General features: G+C 51.8%; 4 protein-coding genes across 4 annotated transcripts; 1 reads left to right on the top strand and 3 right to left on the bottom strand.

Moving 5' to 3' along the window:
* Positions 1-1,440: 1,440 nt before the first annotated feature.
* On the bottom strand, positions 1,441-3,310 carry BCR38DRAFT_459095 (uncharacterized protein; the record flags this gene model as incomplete). Its single annotated transcript, XM_040862244.1, has 3 exons — positions 1,441-1,800; positions 1,862-2,226; positions 2,287-3,310. The coding sequence occupies 3 exons, from the start codon at positions 3,308-3,310 to the stop codon at positions 1,441-1,443; spliced, it is 1,749 nt and encodes a 582-aa protein (XP_040714482.1).
* A 900-nt stretch (positions 3,311-4,210) lies between these two features.
* On the bottom strand, positions 4,211-5,969 carry BCR38DRAFT_439372 (putative adipose-regulatory protein-domain-containing protein). The gene is made up of 4 exons (XM_040860625.1): positions 5,802-5,969; positions 5,530-5,714; positions 4,405-5,472; positions 4,211-4,323 (listed from the first exon to the last, which is right to left on the bottom strand). Exons 1-3 carry the CDS (start codon positions 5,802-5,804, stop codon positions 4,548-4,550), a joined length of 1,113 nt encoding a protein of 370 aa, XP_040714483.1. The 5' UTR covers positions 5,805-5,969; the 3' UTR covers positions 4,211-4,323; positions 4,405-4,547.
* A 142-nt stretch (positions 5,970-6,111) lies between these two features.
* On the bottom strand, positions 6,112-10,641 carry BCR38DRAFT_395763 (uncharacterized protein). Its single transcript, XM_040857639.1, has 5 exons — positions 10,339-10,641; positions 7,949-10,283; positions 7,522-7,675; positions 6,678-7,092; positions 6,112-6,620 (listed from the first exon to the last, which is right to left on the bottom strand). The coding sequence occupies exons 1-5, from the start codon at positions 10,376-10,378 to the stop codon at positions 6,445-6,447; spliced, it is 3,120 nt and encodes a 1,039-aa protein (XP_040714484.1). The 5' UTR covers positions 10,379-10,641; the 3' UTR covers positions 6,112-6,444.
* Positions 10,642-14,083: 3,442 nt separating this feature from the next.
* Positions 14,084-15,449, top strand: BCR38DRAFT_439379 (uncharacterized protein). The gene has a single exon (XM_040860626.1). It carries the CDS (start codon positions 14,298-14,300, stop codon positions 15,030-15,032), a length of 735 nt encoding a protein of 244 aa, XP_040714485.1. The 5' UTR covers positions 14,084-14,297; the 3' UTR covers positions 15,033-15,449.
* The last annotated feature ends 367 nt before the right edge of the window (positions 15,450-15,816 follow it).

Raw genomic sequence — 15,816 nt, forward strand, 5'->3', positions numbered from 1 at the left:
GAGGATGGACTGGTTTGGTCAGGGGCATTAGGTCTCACTTCAACGATTTGCAGTCTTGGATATAGCTCATTGCAGTCACTCACTTATCTGTCTCATTAAAACTCTACATGATTTCATGATGGTTTATTCAATCCAAAACACGATCAAGTGGAGAGAGATTGAGCATGCGCCTAAGCCATATCGATGCTTCTGGTTAACGCAGCCAGCGAGACACCATGGCGCGTTGGGGACTGTCACAAAAAGAGTTTCTCGCAGCTGAATTGTGGATAACTCAATGCCAATCCCGCCCTTCTCTTTCAACATGGCTTAGGATTTCCTAGATCTTGTTTCTTGATTTAAACTCACGGATATCCCAGATGACTTAGCCAGAATAAACGAAGCGGCGTGCGTCGCTATCCCTCCTTACAGCGCACTCTACCAGCTCACTGCCTGTCGAGCAATATATACACCTGCCTCTCTCCCCTTTGTCGACGATGGGGCCCAGTCCACCCGGCCGCCCGGCTTTGGCATGGGAGAATAAGCTCTGATGCAATAAGCAAAGGAACTACTTCCGTAACCGCTGTAGACCACAAAAACACCCAAGAAGAAAGACACTGTCATGAATCCCGAGTTATGATACCTCTAAGTTACGTAGTGGTACAGTTGTTTGAAAGCGTGAGGTCGAGCCCAACGGACATTCCAGTCGCCCATACAAACAACCGCCACCCGATCATATTGGTGTAGTTACTAGTATTATCCTCGTGTTTCCGGGGGCATGCGCCAGGGCAGTGCCAAATGCGGGAAACTCAAGACGTGCACATTATTCAGGCACTTCCTGTTCTGCTGTCAAGAAGCTACGCAATACGCTCTGTTACGAATCTACAGTTGAGTTTGTGAGTCTTTCCCGGAACTGAAAGCCGTCAATACATGGTTGTTCTATCACGAGTACCGTGCTTCGTTGTTTGCTGCTTGGAGATGCCTTCCTGACATTGAACCGGCCAGCCGATTCAAAAAGCTCCATGGTTAACGTGTATGCAGGGCTCAATTAAACCCCGACGTGAATGAAGTATTTCAAGGCACGAGAACTCAATCATAAAAATCACTTCGTTGGGCGACCAATAAATCACACGCAGGGGCTGAATATGGTATGCCATCATCTGTATCAATTCGCTAAAATCTTATGATACGATCCTCCACCCCATATCCACTGGGTATTCCAACATGTTTACTAGAAAAATCGGAATAGCCGTTGTGTCACTGGCTGTCATTCCACACCGCAGCATGCACTCAGCCACCTCGTAGACCCCGTGTGCCATCTCATGACTCAAGCGTGGAAAACGAGAATAGCCTGACGTGGGCTGCTCACAGTGGGCTTGATCCCACTACTTCAGTGCCTTCTCTTAAGGCGCCTCCGTCGCCTCCTTCAGCTAGTTGATTTCCTTTTGCTTTTTCGGGGTTTGCCTACAGCTCCTCGTCATCCTCATCCTTCGGCCCAAGAACAGTAGGGCCCATGGTTGACGTAGTGGCCGCCTGACTTGTTGCTCGACCGAGCACATCGCCAATATTTGACGGGAATCCTGCGGAACGGTCCGGGGTCTCATCACTCGAATTAGCTCGTTGCTTCTTGAGTGGGCTTCCCACGGCCGAGGCTTCCATTGTCGCTTGTGCAAGCAAGTTCGTAACACCGCCAGCAGGGAGGGCGTTGCTACTCGTCGAGTCCGTGGGTGTGGCCTCCCCACCATTGGGGCCAGTGCTCGGTGACTTCCTTTCATAGGCCAACCCTGCCAGGGTTTCTGGTTCCGCAGAATGTTGCCTCTTGAGCTGTGGATTTGTTAATAAGTTGCTACAAGTAAAAGTAAAACGAAGATGAGGAAGTACTTACTCGAATTCGGTCAATTCTTGAGTTCAGTTCTGCCGTGACTTGCGCGTCCTCGGGAGCCAAGCTCGTCTTGATGACTTTCTCGTCCGAGTCTTCCATCTTGACTAGCGGGTCAGCGTCGTCGTCGTCGTCGTCGTCTTCGCTGTCTTCGTCCATGGCACCGCCCACGCTACCATTGCTCTTCTTTCGTGCCCTTCGGCGTTGGGCTGCCTCTGTGCCTTGGTCTCGGAAGGCAGAGAAGCCAACTGTGCCTGTGGTCTTGAGTGGGCCCAGGCCCGAAAAGTCGAGCTGGGTGCTGCGTCGCTTAGTGCCGGGTGTTGTCTTGGGATCCTTAGCCGACGGTAACATGCCCATCTTGGCCAGTTGACCTATGCGCCATGTCAGTTATTGCAGCGAGTGAAGGGCAAGGCCACACGAGGTAGACTTACGTTGACCACGGTAGAAGAAGGTGAAGACAGCGTAGGGCTTGTCAGGACCGTCGATACCGGTCACTGTCTGGGTGCTGATTGTCTTGGGGTCCAAAGATTTGGGCTTAGCAAAACTGGTGGTGTGCTCGACATCAGCATCGATAGCGCCATTGCTGCCTCCCTTGCCTTCGCCTTCGTCGTCATCGTCATGTGCGTCAAACTGCGGTGAATATTCGCCCTTCTTAATTTCGCCCGATGCGATCACGCGAAACATGGCGACCTTGATCTGACCTGTGGCCTCGGGCGGTTCGTCGTCGTCGTCTGATAGCGAATCGGATTCCGAGCCTTCCATGGCGCCTAGTACGAAGGCCATATCATCCCCATCCCGCAGTCGGCCCGTCTTCTCCGTGTCCATTTCACCAGCCCCCGAGGGCTTTTGGCGACGATGACGTCTCTCGAACTTCTGCCTTCTCTTCTCCACCTTCTCCTTCGCATCGTGGCCTTGTAGATCAAGCCCATTAAGCCATCTCTCCAGGCCCACCTCCTTGAACAAGAACTCGCGCTCAGCGAGACCACCGCCCTCGCTCTCGGGAACCTGCACCCATCGACTGTTGACCCAGGTCTCCTCACCAGGTCGAAGGAGAGTAGCTACCTCTTCCTTGGCTCGACCATCGAAGTATATGTACGCAGCAATGGTCTCGTTGTCCGAACTCGTAATGGGGATATACGGGGGCTCGACGCCGGCATATTTGGACAGATCCGAGTGGTCGATGGATGCAGGACCAGCATACCTGGGGCTGGGGTGGGGGTCTGCTTCCGTGGGCTTCGGCGACGAGTACGGGATCGGGTGGCCCGGGGTGAGGAGAGTGATGGAAATGGCAAAACGTGCAGCCTCATGTTGGCCGGTCTCGCTGTTCAACTGGGGCGACGGCACGGGTATGTAAGAGCTCATGCGGGAGAGCCGTGAGTTCCGTTGGACGCCATGGTCCTTGAGCGGGGCTCCATTTGCATGGATGCTCACGGCGATGCCCTTGAAACAGGGCATCGTGAATGTCGACTATAATATAGAGAGTGACAAAACCGAAACGAGAAAAGGCGGAGCGAATGCGTTAGAGGCAGGTATGAGGGTTGGGCGTCTGTCCAATATTCGTCAAATTGCTCGTCGAAATGAGGGTGCTTGGGTCGGGGCCGATTGATGGATTGTGACTGATGTCGAACATCAGTAGTAGTGCTGCGGTGAAGGTACCAAAACGGCGTAACCTGAGGACGTTCGTTGTTGGCAGCTGAGGTAGCTGACGCTGTGGTGATTGTTCGTTCCACTATTTTTTACCGGCGAAATTAATGGAACTCTGTATCGAATCGTCGGGTTGCTGAGATGAGGAAGTTGTCGAAACTGCTTGCACTCGAATTTTCGCGTGGACGGGACCTGAGCCTCGATCGGCGGGCGTGGGCGCTGGGTGGAGCGAACAGCAGTGAGGCTCTAGCTGATTGGGACGTTTCCAGTTGTCGTCTCGTGTACACAAAAGTAGTAGTCGCGTGAAGCCCACCACTAGCCGTCCTCCAGGATGCAACGAGAACCGACAAGAAACGGCGGAGCTATCGGCAACGCTGTAGTTAGCTGCGAGAAGCTGCGAGGTGCTCCAGGCGGTTTGAGGGAACAAATGGGTTTCTACAGTTCCCGGGATCACAGCGTGTAAACAGCAAGCACATTCGCACGTTTCTAATAATCACTAGGTCTGCTGCAGGTGCCGGTCACATCGAACACGCCAAAGCAGCTACCAAAATTTGGGGAAGTAGAAACAACCAGTTGCCAGACCAAACGCTGCAAGGGTCGGGTACTCGTGTTGGCAAGCACGTGCGAGACGTACAGTGCATGAATTTATATGCACTGTATGGAATGTTGAATTCATTGTTGAAAAGCTTGGAACCTTCAACACACTTTGACCTGAAACATTGATATAAAGTATGCTCAAGTTTGACGGCGCTAGGGACGGGGATTCGAGGACAAAAACAAATATTGTCCATTGTGCAGGGGACCAGACTTGCTGCGAACGGATACTAGGTATTATTTGCTGTCAGGGCTGAATGCCAATGAGGTAAGAAGGAGCGAAGTACTAAATTAGGCAGTTTGTCACTTACAGCACAAGAACAATGCTGTCATGTATCAACCGGTGCAATTAAACATTATTCGAAGTAAAAAACTGGGTATCTTGAACCTGACTTCACCGAGATGGTTAAAACAATATAACGTGTCTCTCAATCCGAAGGTAGCTTCCCGTACGTTACGAGATGGACTTTTGAGAAAGTCGCCTGCGTAGTAGACCCCTATTTTCATCATGGTTGTATGCGGAGAGGTCGCGCACACCCGCGCTCTCCTCATTGTCCGCATCACTAGTCCGGCGTGGCGAGTCCAACGCTCTGGTATTCCTCTCTACACTCTCTTCCTTGATCCTCGCTTTGCCCGTGACGTCTTCGCCCGCCTCACGTTTAACTTCTGGCTTGCCTCCACCTGTCACCTCGGCCTCTCGCCTCACGGCAGCAGCGGTATGATCGCTCCCGTCGCCAGCTCCAGCATTAGTGTTCTGTTGCACGGCTGCCTTGGTCTTCCCTCGCCCTGAGAGACAATACGACAGTAGAAGCCAGGCAAAGCCCATGGATGTCATCTCGGCAATCCAGAAACAGGCCGTACACACAAAGAAGGATATTATCCGGTGATTGTACATAGCCCACCTTATACCGCGCAGTCGAGCCACCAGCTCGATCCTCGCCGAGTAGACCTGCAGCGACTGTCCTGCTTGCACGTCCAGCAGCATGCTCAGTGGCAGCTGATCCCTGAACTCCACCAATTCGCCCATGGGGATGGTCAGCGTGGCCTGCTCGGACTCTGGCACGAAGATGTGGTACGGTAGGAACAGTAAGCGTGACGAGGCTGACACCAGCGGGTCTGCATATGGAATCAGAGCAGGGCGCCGCGACGAGAATATGACGCTGTCGGCATTGACATGTTTGTACGGGTCGTCGGGTACGGCCCACAAATGCGCTGGGTTATTAGGTGCCGACTTCATGGCGAAAAGGGCTACCATGAAGTTTCCGCGATCCAGGTTTGGAGGCGAACGCGGCAGTATGAGTTCGACGGCGACATCGTACGATGTCTCGAGCATGAGGTCTTTGGAGACAGAAGTCAGTCCGTAGGGATTGACGCCGGCACTGCGACGGTCTTGGTTAGGTTTGGGGGCATGTTTTTAGGGCTGGACCGAGATATACTTGTACTGCAGGTGAACAGGTACGGAGACCACCTTCTTTGGGACGTAGCTGTAATAGAAGACGGGGTATGCGAGGGTGGCAATGCCGAGCAGCGTCAGAGACGTCGCAACGAGAAAGAAGGTCGTGAGGTAGGCTCTTTGAGCGGACGGTGCTGTCGCTACTCGAATCGGACGCTTCACGTACTCCTGCCCGCATGATAGGTTAGCATGTGAAGATTGAAGTATGCACGGTAACGTCATTAGCTTGCATTCATCCAATGTTGCTTCACTTACCATATCAGCAGATACGCCCTTCGGCGCGCCAGCTTCAATGCCTCACCCTGTATCTCCAGACGATGGCGAAGGTGGAGGAGTGAAAGCGATAGATTGGAAGTTGGGTGGTGGTGGGAGGAAGAGCCGGTGCTAGACGATCTCGGGGGCCCTTGTCGTTGGAGCGCGGCTGCCCCGCGATGGCAGCTGCTGCAAACCGCCCACGTCATAGCGAATTGGCTTGCTCGCCCACGGATCCCGGTCTGGATCCATCAATCACCACTTTTCAGGGGTAAATGAGCCTAGGGAAATCGTCCTCGCTAGTTCACATTGAAGTCATTCCAATAACTTGACAGCTTCAAGCCATGGACCAAACTGGCTGAACAAACAGGATATTGAAGGGCAGATAATCATCGCCCGAGAACCGCTTCATCGTCTTCAGTTCAACGCTTTATAACATCATAAATACATTCCTATTGACTCCATCCTTTGACCGACCCTGAACCCAATGTGACTTACATGCGTTGCGGTTCTTCCACAGAAAAACGCAAAGAATCAAAAACAGTCCGCTTGCTCTCTCCATGGTCTAGTTGACTGCATGTCATCTTTTCATATCTGACACAGGCAACAAGGCTGCCCCAGTATATCGCAACCGTCGTAAAATCATTTAGCAAGGCTGCAGGTAGTTGCTGGGAACAAGACCGTTTCTCCCAACACCGTTGCCCGCGTGTATCTCGGCTTCCCACCACCCATCATCTTGATGTCGGAGCACAGCTAACGTGTCTCCCTTGTTGAAACCTAGCTCCTCGGGAATGGCAGCCTGGTACATGTACAGGGCGCGTGCTAAGGTGGTTGTTAGTTCTTATTCACTCGTCTTGAGAAAGTGTCCGAATTGCTTACCATAATGCAGAATAGCCCGTCCATCAGGGGTATATTGCCGGCTAGGGTCTGCAACGCTTTTGCTTCGCTGCCGGCTCGAGACGGACATTTGTCTACCATCATAAAGGCCCATCGCCCCTCCTTGGCTTGTGCCTGGTCTGCCATTACGGCTACGCATTGATCCGTAGCCACGATCATCGCCTACAGGTGCCAGCTGCATTGCCATTTCGTTGATCGTATGACTGCTTCCTGGACGTTCATATTCGTTTCTAAAAGGTGACGGCGAAGCTGCCCTGGCCGCGTCATTCGGCGAGTTCTGCCTGTAGGAACCTCGGTCCGAGCCACGCTGCGGCGGAGTCCTTCCCATTTGAGACTCACTACGTTGATGGCCGCCTGCGTACGGATTGGGAGATACCGAACGGTGGCTCTGTGGAGGCTCAGCTCTGCCGGCATACGGGTTGGGCGATGGCGCACGGTGATTCTGCGCCGGCTCAGCTCTGCCAGCGTACGGGTTGGGCGATGGCGCACGGTGATTTTGCGCCGGCTCAGCTCTGCCAGCGTACGGGTTGGGCGATGGCGCACGGTGATTTTGCGCCGGCTCAGCTCTGCCAGCGTACGGGTTAGGCGATGGCGCACGATGATTTTGCGCAGGCTCAGCTCTACCAGCGTACGGGTTGGGCGATGGCGCACGATGATTCTGCGCAGGCTCGGCTCTGCCAACGTATGGATTGGGCGATGGCGCACGGGAATTCTGCGCCGGCTCAATTCTGCCAGCGTACGGATTGGGCGATGGTGCACGATGATTTTGCGCCGGCTCAGCTCTGCCGGCATACGGATTTGGTGATGCCGAACGACAATTCTGCACCGGCTCAGCTCTGCCTACATACGGGTTGGGCGATGCAGACCGGTGATTCTGGTGCGGGTCGGCATTCTTTGTAGGCAATGGTGAAGCACTACGTGGCGGCGCTGGAGACGCGGCTCGAGGCATGTCACTGCCTCTCGTTCCGGGACGAACCTGACTGCTAGCGTATGCACCCGAGCCGGGTCGGTTGGCATTATGACTACCAGTGTAGGCGCTTGAGCCGGGACGAGGCGTGATTTGATTGCCAGCAAAGGCACTTGAGCCAGGACGAGGCGAGTTTTGGTTGCCAGCGAAGGCACTTGAGCCGGGACGAGGCGAGTTTTGACTGCCAGCGAAGGCACTTGAACCAGGACGGGTAGGGGTTTGATTACCAGCATAAGCACTTGAACCGGGGCGAGTAGAATGCTGACTGCTAGCGTAGACACTTGACGGACGAGTAGAATGCTGACTGCCAGCATAACCACCCGAGTTGGGACGATTAGGGTTGAACATATCACGAGTTTGTTCGGCGTATTTTCGTGAAGTCTCTTTCATGGCCTTGGAAGTGACGGCAGCAGCCGGCACCCCTAAGCGTTGAACCGGCTGGGCCGGCTGTACTGGCTGAATGGGCTGTAACGCCTGTATCTGTTGATCGTAGGATGGTGGCGGCGTACCACGCTTTGCTGCTACCAAGTCGCCATTGGCCCGTGCAGCTGCCACCGATCGAGAAAACTGGGAGCGGTCCTGACCAGGTGCCGGTGTTGCAATGCCATGATAGTGATCGGCTGACATTCGCGACGTTGCCTGCTTGTTGCCGGCTACCCCCTTAAGCTCCGCAAGTGCCAATGCAATCGGATCCAGGTCTTCTTGCGGTGTTTCATCCTGGCCATTCGCCTGTTTTTGTCTGTCCGGATTCGACACTGGGAAGACGTTCTGTCCAACGTTGAGAGCTAAACTGGCGTTTGCGTCGATGGGCTCGGGGCTGCCGGTCGTTCGATCAGGCAACATCTTCTGCTCTGGAGGCCGATAGATTTGTGGCCGACGTGAACCAGACCCTCCACTTTGGCCTCCACCTTGGGAGGTTTTCGAAGTGACCGGGCCCCAAGTGTTTCGATTAGAGGCCTGGATCTCTTTGGTGCTTTTGCGGCGGAAGGGGCTGTGGTTTTGAAAGAAGCCACTCTTCTTCTTAAAAACACGCTTGTCAGACTGGGCCTCAATTACGGGCTGCTGATGTTTGATCGGAGACACTTTGCCGCTTGCTGGCTCCACACTAGAGAGCGAGGTCGCATATTCGCTGATGTTGTCCTCACGGCTCGATGGTCGCGCTGACAAATTGGAGCTTGTTGCCGAGTTCATGCCCGAATTCATGCCCAAGGTCATGCCAGAGTTGAGGTCAGAGACCATGGCATCTTTCATACCAGAGTGCATGCCGCCGTTCATGCTCGAGTTCATGCCTGAGTTCCTAGCAGAGGGCATGTCCGAGTTCCTGGTAAGGGACATGCCCGCGTTCCTACCAGAACTCGCACTCGGGGGTTTACTAGAATTCATCCCGGACGGCAAACCAGAGTTCACGCCAGGTGGCATGGCATCGGTACGACACAGCATAGTCATTCCGTCCAGCGGATATGGGTCATGCGGGACGGCTGCGAACTGGGTGGCATCGTACTGCTGTTGTTGCAATCCATTTCCACTGCGACTACCAGACGGTGGTATGACGGCTCCTGGCCCCTTCTGTGGAGTCACAGTAGCATCTCTGCTCGCTAAGGGTTCCGGCTCTTGGTGGGCCTGGTGGGCCAAATCGCGGGCGAGCGTCGAGTTGGGGTCGTGGTGAGACTCGTAAGTGGAAGGTTGGGGTGAAGAGCTTCGAAATGCTGGATTTATGCTGCGCGGAAATTGTGCGACAGAATAGCTCTCATCGTCCACGGACGCTATCGATTCGTGGTCCTCCACGTCGCCCCGGCAGAAATTGATATACTTGGGTGGGTCCGGAATTTCCTGGCCGGTTCCCCTCTCCTTGATGAAGGTGAGAATGTCCTTTTCCACCTCCAACTTTTCGAGGGATAGGCGAATTTTCTCACATGACGAGTCGTCGCTAACGCACACGGTCGACGCAATGTTGGCAAATGTCCAGAGAGAGCTCTTGCTGAAGTCCAGTCTCTCCTCTTCCAAGTCCTGGAACTTGTCGGCTGCTGCTTTCCATTCGCGATTCCATCGTGCTGTCGTGTCTTCTAGAGCCTTGACGGCATTCTCGTACTCGGCATTGGATGTGGCTAAGCTGATTTGTGTCTTCTCAAGCTTGGCCTTGTTCTTCCGTTCTTCTTGGCCCATAACCATGTGTCCTTGTGCAAGATAACCCTTGATCTTCAGACATTCTTGCTCGTAGCGATCGCGTGTCTTGTTGACGACCTGTGTCTGTTGGACTTTGGTCTTGAGCAGTTTCTCAACGGTGTTCTGGACGATCTTACGTCGCTCCTTCATGCCGCCAGCGAAAGCAGCCAATGGTTCCTCGAGCTCCGTCTTCATCTGCGCCGCTATGCTGGCGTGCTGTTTGGCCATGGACTCCACTTCGCCTCGTACAGTATCCAGTGATGTCTTCAATGTGCCCATCTCTTGCGACCCCAGCGACTTCCGACTCAACGACAAAAGCTTGCGCGCATATTCATCTTCGATAGATGCTCGAGCGTTGTAGAAAGATCGTAGTTCGTCGCTTGTCTGCTTTGCCGCAAGCATGCGATCGAGGAGGGGGCTGACGCCCGCATCCTCTTTACCCCAGAAGTTGTTGGCGACTGTCTTGTTAGCATCCAAATGGACATATAGACAAGAATCACCGTATATACATACAGGACAGCGCAACTGTCGGTCCATCCGTGGCGGCAGGCATGCTGCCGACACTTGGAAGCCACTTCTATGATCTGAGAGCGGTGGTTTGATTTCGTGCCTCGAATTGGCGGAGTGTATGAAATTTCCCCCGTTTTGATGCGGCGGCGCTGTGAGGAAGTCTTGAAAGAAAAGGACCGTCAGCCAAAAGGGCGTCTTTTTTTTCTCTCGAAAACACCGAGTAGAGAATAATAGATTAAGTTAGCTGGTGTCGATTTGAGCGTCTCTGAAATGTTGGTCGGAATTGACATGGGCAGGGTCTGTTAGAGAAGCAGTTGTTCCAAGTACGGGAGTTCGATTGTTGACCTGCGACTTAATAGCGTTGCGCTGAGCAACCGCAAGGCGCTAGAAGTGGGGGCACAACTGGCAGAATGAGAACCAAGGACCATTCGTTGATCGCTAGTAAAAATACATGAGTAAAGTGGACCAGCAAAATGCATTGCCTAGGGATCCCTGGGCTGATTTCTTGGAAAAGGAGCTCACATCGACCTCGATTTGGACTTGGCAGGGCGGTGATCATTGCTTCACGAAACCAAGCTCCAACTCGCCCTTCGCAAAGACTCGCGACGACTGCCCAGGCCCATTCAGCCTTCGCTGTCTCCCGTAGTATTAGCTTCACGGCGATGAAGCCGTAACAGCCATATCGGTTCGAAGTCGTGACCTCGGACTTCTGTCAGAGCTCAGCTGGGTCCGACTGGGTGATGACCAGTACTTCTCTTTTCAAACAGCGTCAAGTTTAGCAACTTCTACGAGTGGTGGTCCACTGTATCGTGGCCTCAGGCTGGACTCTTTACGGAGACCCTTATTTCATTATGTGAGAATGGCCCAGCAGGTTGCTCACCTCATCCCATGACAGGTCCTGCCAGCGGAAAGGCGTTGTTGAACCAGATGTCACCATCCAAATGTGCATCTTATAATGGTCTAAATGACTAGCAAAAACAGCCAAAGTGCACTCAACAACACTGCGATGGTAGTTGGTATGTTCTCGAGTGCCGACAAGCAGAAGAGATTTGTTAAGTTCATATTTTCAAGACAACTTGATGTATCCCCAAGAATGCCGAATTTCACGGCATCTTATCTATACCGAGATTGAGTTTGGATTGATGTGGTGCGTTCAGAGGCAGGCAGGTTGAGTTAGACTTTGCATTCACCAGGTCATCCTTCCGACTTCCCCGTCTCCGCAATTCCTGTCTTCACACACATAAAAATGGGGGTTCATCTCGCAGGCTGTTTGGAAGCACAACTGGCGTCATGCAACAGCCAACATGCAACAGCCGACCACAGCCATGGCTATGAAAATGATGCAAGACGCTTCCTGGGGTCTGCTTGAAAGTCTACCGTTTCAGTCAATTCTTGCGTGCAAAATCCAGGAGCCGGACGAATTACTGGGGTTATTGGATTGTCGATTGTGATAATCATGGCCTGTTTCCCTTTTACCATCCTGCTGGATCCTCGTCTCTTCCAACTCTCACAGTTCCCAGGCGTGTCGACAACGGATGTCAAGGCGATGGTCCGGCTTTCCGTCGTACTAGTCAAGGGTACCCTCAAAGCGATTCAACTACTCAGCGGCGTGATGAGCTGGTCAACTCTCGAGATCAGTCTACTCATGGGCAAAGCGCGTTATACCTTCGGGATCCACGTTGGCCTCCTGGTGCATTCCACACGGGCTCTTTAGGTGCGTGGCAGCGGCCCTTATCGGTACAGTTGCAGGTAACCTTGACCAACTTTCATATATACTCACGACCCTTGTGGTGATATCCCTTGCGGTTTGTGTGTGACAGCAGTTTTATATCGCATGCAAGTCCTAGTCATGGGGTAACACGTATTTGACGTCTTGTGTCCCCGATATCCAAGGAGAGCCGGTATGTCTACAAGCTCACATGGCTATCATACACGTTTTGCGACTCTCCTACGACTAGCCATCGAAAGGTTAGCATTCCTCTTGAATAGCGCCGTCTTCGAAATGATGGTCCTACTGTGGGAGGTACTTCAAACTCAAGTGGAGGATGACAATACGCATTTCTGTGAGAATTCCTGTAGTTATGCCCGACTAGTCCGTTGGCTCTCTGCATTTGCTCAGAGGATTAATTCAAGAACCGCTGGCTACGTGTCCAAAATGGGTTGAAGCGATCCAATTATGATACACATTCAATCACAAGCAGATCAAATATGTTCAACAAACAACAGCAATGACACCTCCAATGCGCAAAGTAATGAAGAGGCGGTTAGGCCAACGAATTGTTGACTGGACTGGTGAAAGGGAGTGGTCATAGAGCAAGGATCTCACGGGCAAATTGGTTGAAGTCGCCCTGGCTATACTGAGCTATTCTACGAAACTGTGGGGTAGAGGAGACTGTCAGTGCTCGGTAACTAGACTTGAATACAATTTTCATTGAACATAAATACAGAGCTAATACTCTCAAGAAATGGGCTACAAGTGAAAGCGGACCTGATTGCTTGTAAGTCTACGCCGGCATGCGAATAACTCTTTATGTGACAAGATAATCTTCTCAGGAAAAGAGAAACGGAAAAGAATATGCCGTCTGATCCCACTTCCAGATTGTCTGATTAAGCCTTTCCAGCACGGCAATGTTTTGGTTTATGAGCAGTGATGATGTAACCCAGAAGTGCTATGGTATGTACGCCTTTGGTAATTTTAAGAGCATCATGCACTCCAGAATCCAAGTCTTCTTGGTGTCCACCCATAACAGCAGAACGAACGCACCCCTACAGTAAGCCATTAAGATCAGTAACAGACTGCAGAAGCGAGAAGGGTTCCGACTGCGTCAGTGACAGCGATGGAATCAGTGCTACTTCCATGCTTTGGCCCGGTATCATCAGCTGCACAACATTGAACTAATCCAACTGTAGCCAAAACATCACCATAGTCTTGCTCTCGATACAGTCTTCAGCAGAGAGCCAGCCTACGACGACTACACGACCACTGCATAACAATACACGTCATCAGCGTTTATCTTCCTGAGCAATCTGGACTGACTCCTCACTGCGACACCAAAGACGCTCATTGTGCATCGTCTCCGACGTTCGCAGACGACTGAACGCTCAAGGCCATTGTAACTCAATACCAACCCACAAATCGGAACCACTTCCTGTGGAAATTAGGCAAGTACTTAGACCAATAAGTCCAGAAGCTTCAAGGAAACTTGCGGTGCTATCACGTGTGAGCTAACGCTTGCGAGAGTTCACACCAGGAACGATGACTGAGTTACCGGTAGACGGGTGAAGACCTGGAAGCATATGAAGCAATTACTCAAACAACTAACATTGCCTACGGGTGCACAGAAAGCAACGACACGTGGGTTTTAGGCTGTCGGCAAAGTTTCACATGAGAGTGTCAGGCCCCGTTGAGACAACCCTTGGATTATCCTGTGTTCACACATCGTATTTCACAAGGTATTATACCGAGTATTGACCGTAAATTACATAGTGACAACCACTAGGGTGTTCGTAATTCTTCCTACTCAGTATTGGGACTCATGGAATCCCTCCCAATATAATGTTCCGTGCACGCAGGTCGACTCAAAATACCCCGGGCGAGAATGATTTCTATTGGCACTATTGCGATATGTTTGTTCGCACCCAAAATTGAGCTGCGGCGCCGACGAACCGCACGCTCGGATCGGGGCGAACAACGTTATCCTCCAGCAAATAGCTCGTAAGCAGATAGGTCCACACTAGAAAGTCCCAGCAAAAAATATTTTTGATCTAAAGCCGATTTAAAAGGGTAATTGACTTCAAAGTTCCGGGGATCCTCGAGGTCCGGATGCCTGGTGTTGAGTTTGCTGGGAGGATAAAACCTTATAGCGACGACAATAAACTTACTTTTCCTTCATAGACATCACACCTTTTTTTTCGCGCTATAAACATAAACATATGTGCGGGCACACACAACGTGTTTGTCAATGCGATGGGGTTTCGCAAATATTTCAATTCCCAACAATCACTGTGAGCATATTGAACGTCGCTCTTCTCTTTTCTCAGTTGATCATGTCCACAACCACAACGATGGCTCTTGTTCCAAGTCCAACCCTCGCCCGGGACTCCCTCCAGGAGCTCACCTCCCAAGCCCTCGACCTGGAAACGCACATGGGCAAAATAAGTCACAAGCGGCTCAGCAACACGATTCCCACCGCGCTTATCCGGATGTCCCGAGCTTCCCTGGCCTACGGTTGGACACTCACACTCATCACTCTCTGGCGCTTCATCACCGTGGCCGTCATTCTTCCACTATCAATGCGAATGGTATCATATACACTATACCATGTCCTGCTGAAGCCATACGGCCCCGTGGCTTTCGTAGTACGACTATTCGTACCTGCTGTGCTGCTGTCCCTCCAGGCGACTATTGTGGGCAAGACTTGCTGGGCCACTGTCCGTCCATTGACGCCGTGGTTGAAGTCGGATTCCATGTCATGGGATTTGATCTTGGTTCATGTCGTGGCTGGGGTGGTGCGTATTGTCTTGGAACTGGTGGTGCTTGTGGTATCTGGCGGATACTTAGCCATCATGACACTCGGCTAGGGCGTCTTCAACGCATGGAAAGCGTACAATCTTCGCTTTGCCGGGATGTCTCCCAGGCGCAATTGATCGGGGGTGGCAGAAGCAGCCGGCAGAGTTTCCACATTGGGGTGCCATAATGAGACGGCTTTTTTTTCTCCCCTAGGAAACGAAAGCGATGCGCAGTACGGCGTACGGTGTACCACGAAACCAAAAAGGAGGCTGTAATATTGTACGAGGATGATTCAATTAGTTTTGGGCTCTATTCTTCAAACTGCGAGTGGACAAGGCTGTGGCGAATATGAGATTTCTAAGATAATCAGAACTGGAGGGTGGCTAATTTCAACCCCTAAGCTCGATGTCACCTTTATTATGGCCTTCAAGCAGACCCAATCAAAATTTTGACGGAAAAGTCTCAGATCAACCGTTTATTTTCACCAGGCACGCAGGAAACAATGGCTATCACTCCCACTATCGGCAAAACATACATAATTTGTAAAAGGCGCCAAATGTGTTTTTTAATGTGATTGGATGTGGAATATTCAGTTCAATTGAAGCAGATCTACGAGTTGATGAATGTGAGATCGCTAACTATTAATAAAGAATGTCCGCTTATGCTCCCACAGGATTCGTGAGATGGAGCTTTTATACAGGACCAAGACGAGGCGGACACTTACATAATCCTTCCATAGAGACTGATTCTATACACAACAAGACCGTATGCCGGCATTTAGTGGATCAAAGATTGGTTGAATTCGACCTTTTCCGTCTAGATTTGCAGGTACTGTTATTTTGCTGCTCCACGTACGGAGTCGCCCCTATTGATAGCTTGAAATATGTAGACGGCTTCATACACATAGGTACCGAGTTTTACTTGCGTTGGAAATCTGTAAAGGGTTCATTCGAACCATTTGACTTGCTTGC

The sequence above is a fragment of the Pseudomassariella vexata genome (genome assembly GCF_002105095.1).
Source record: "Pseudomassariella vexata strain CBS 129021 chromosome Unknown BCR38scaffold_9, whole genome shotgun sequence".
NCBI classification, from domain to species: domain Eukaryota; kingdom Fungi; phylum Ascomycota; class Sordariomycetes; order Amphisphaeriales; family Pseudomassariaceae; genus Pseudomassariella; species Pseudomassariella vexata.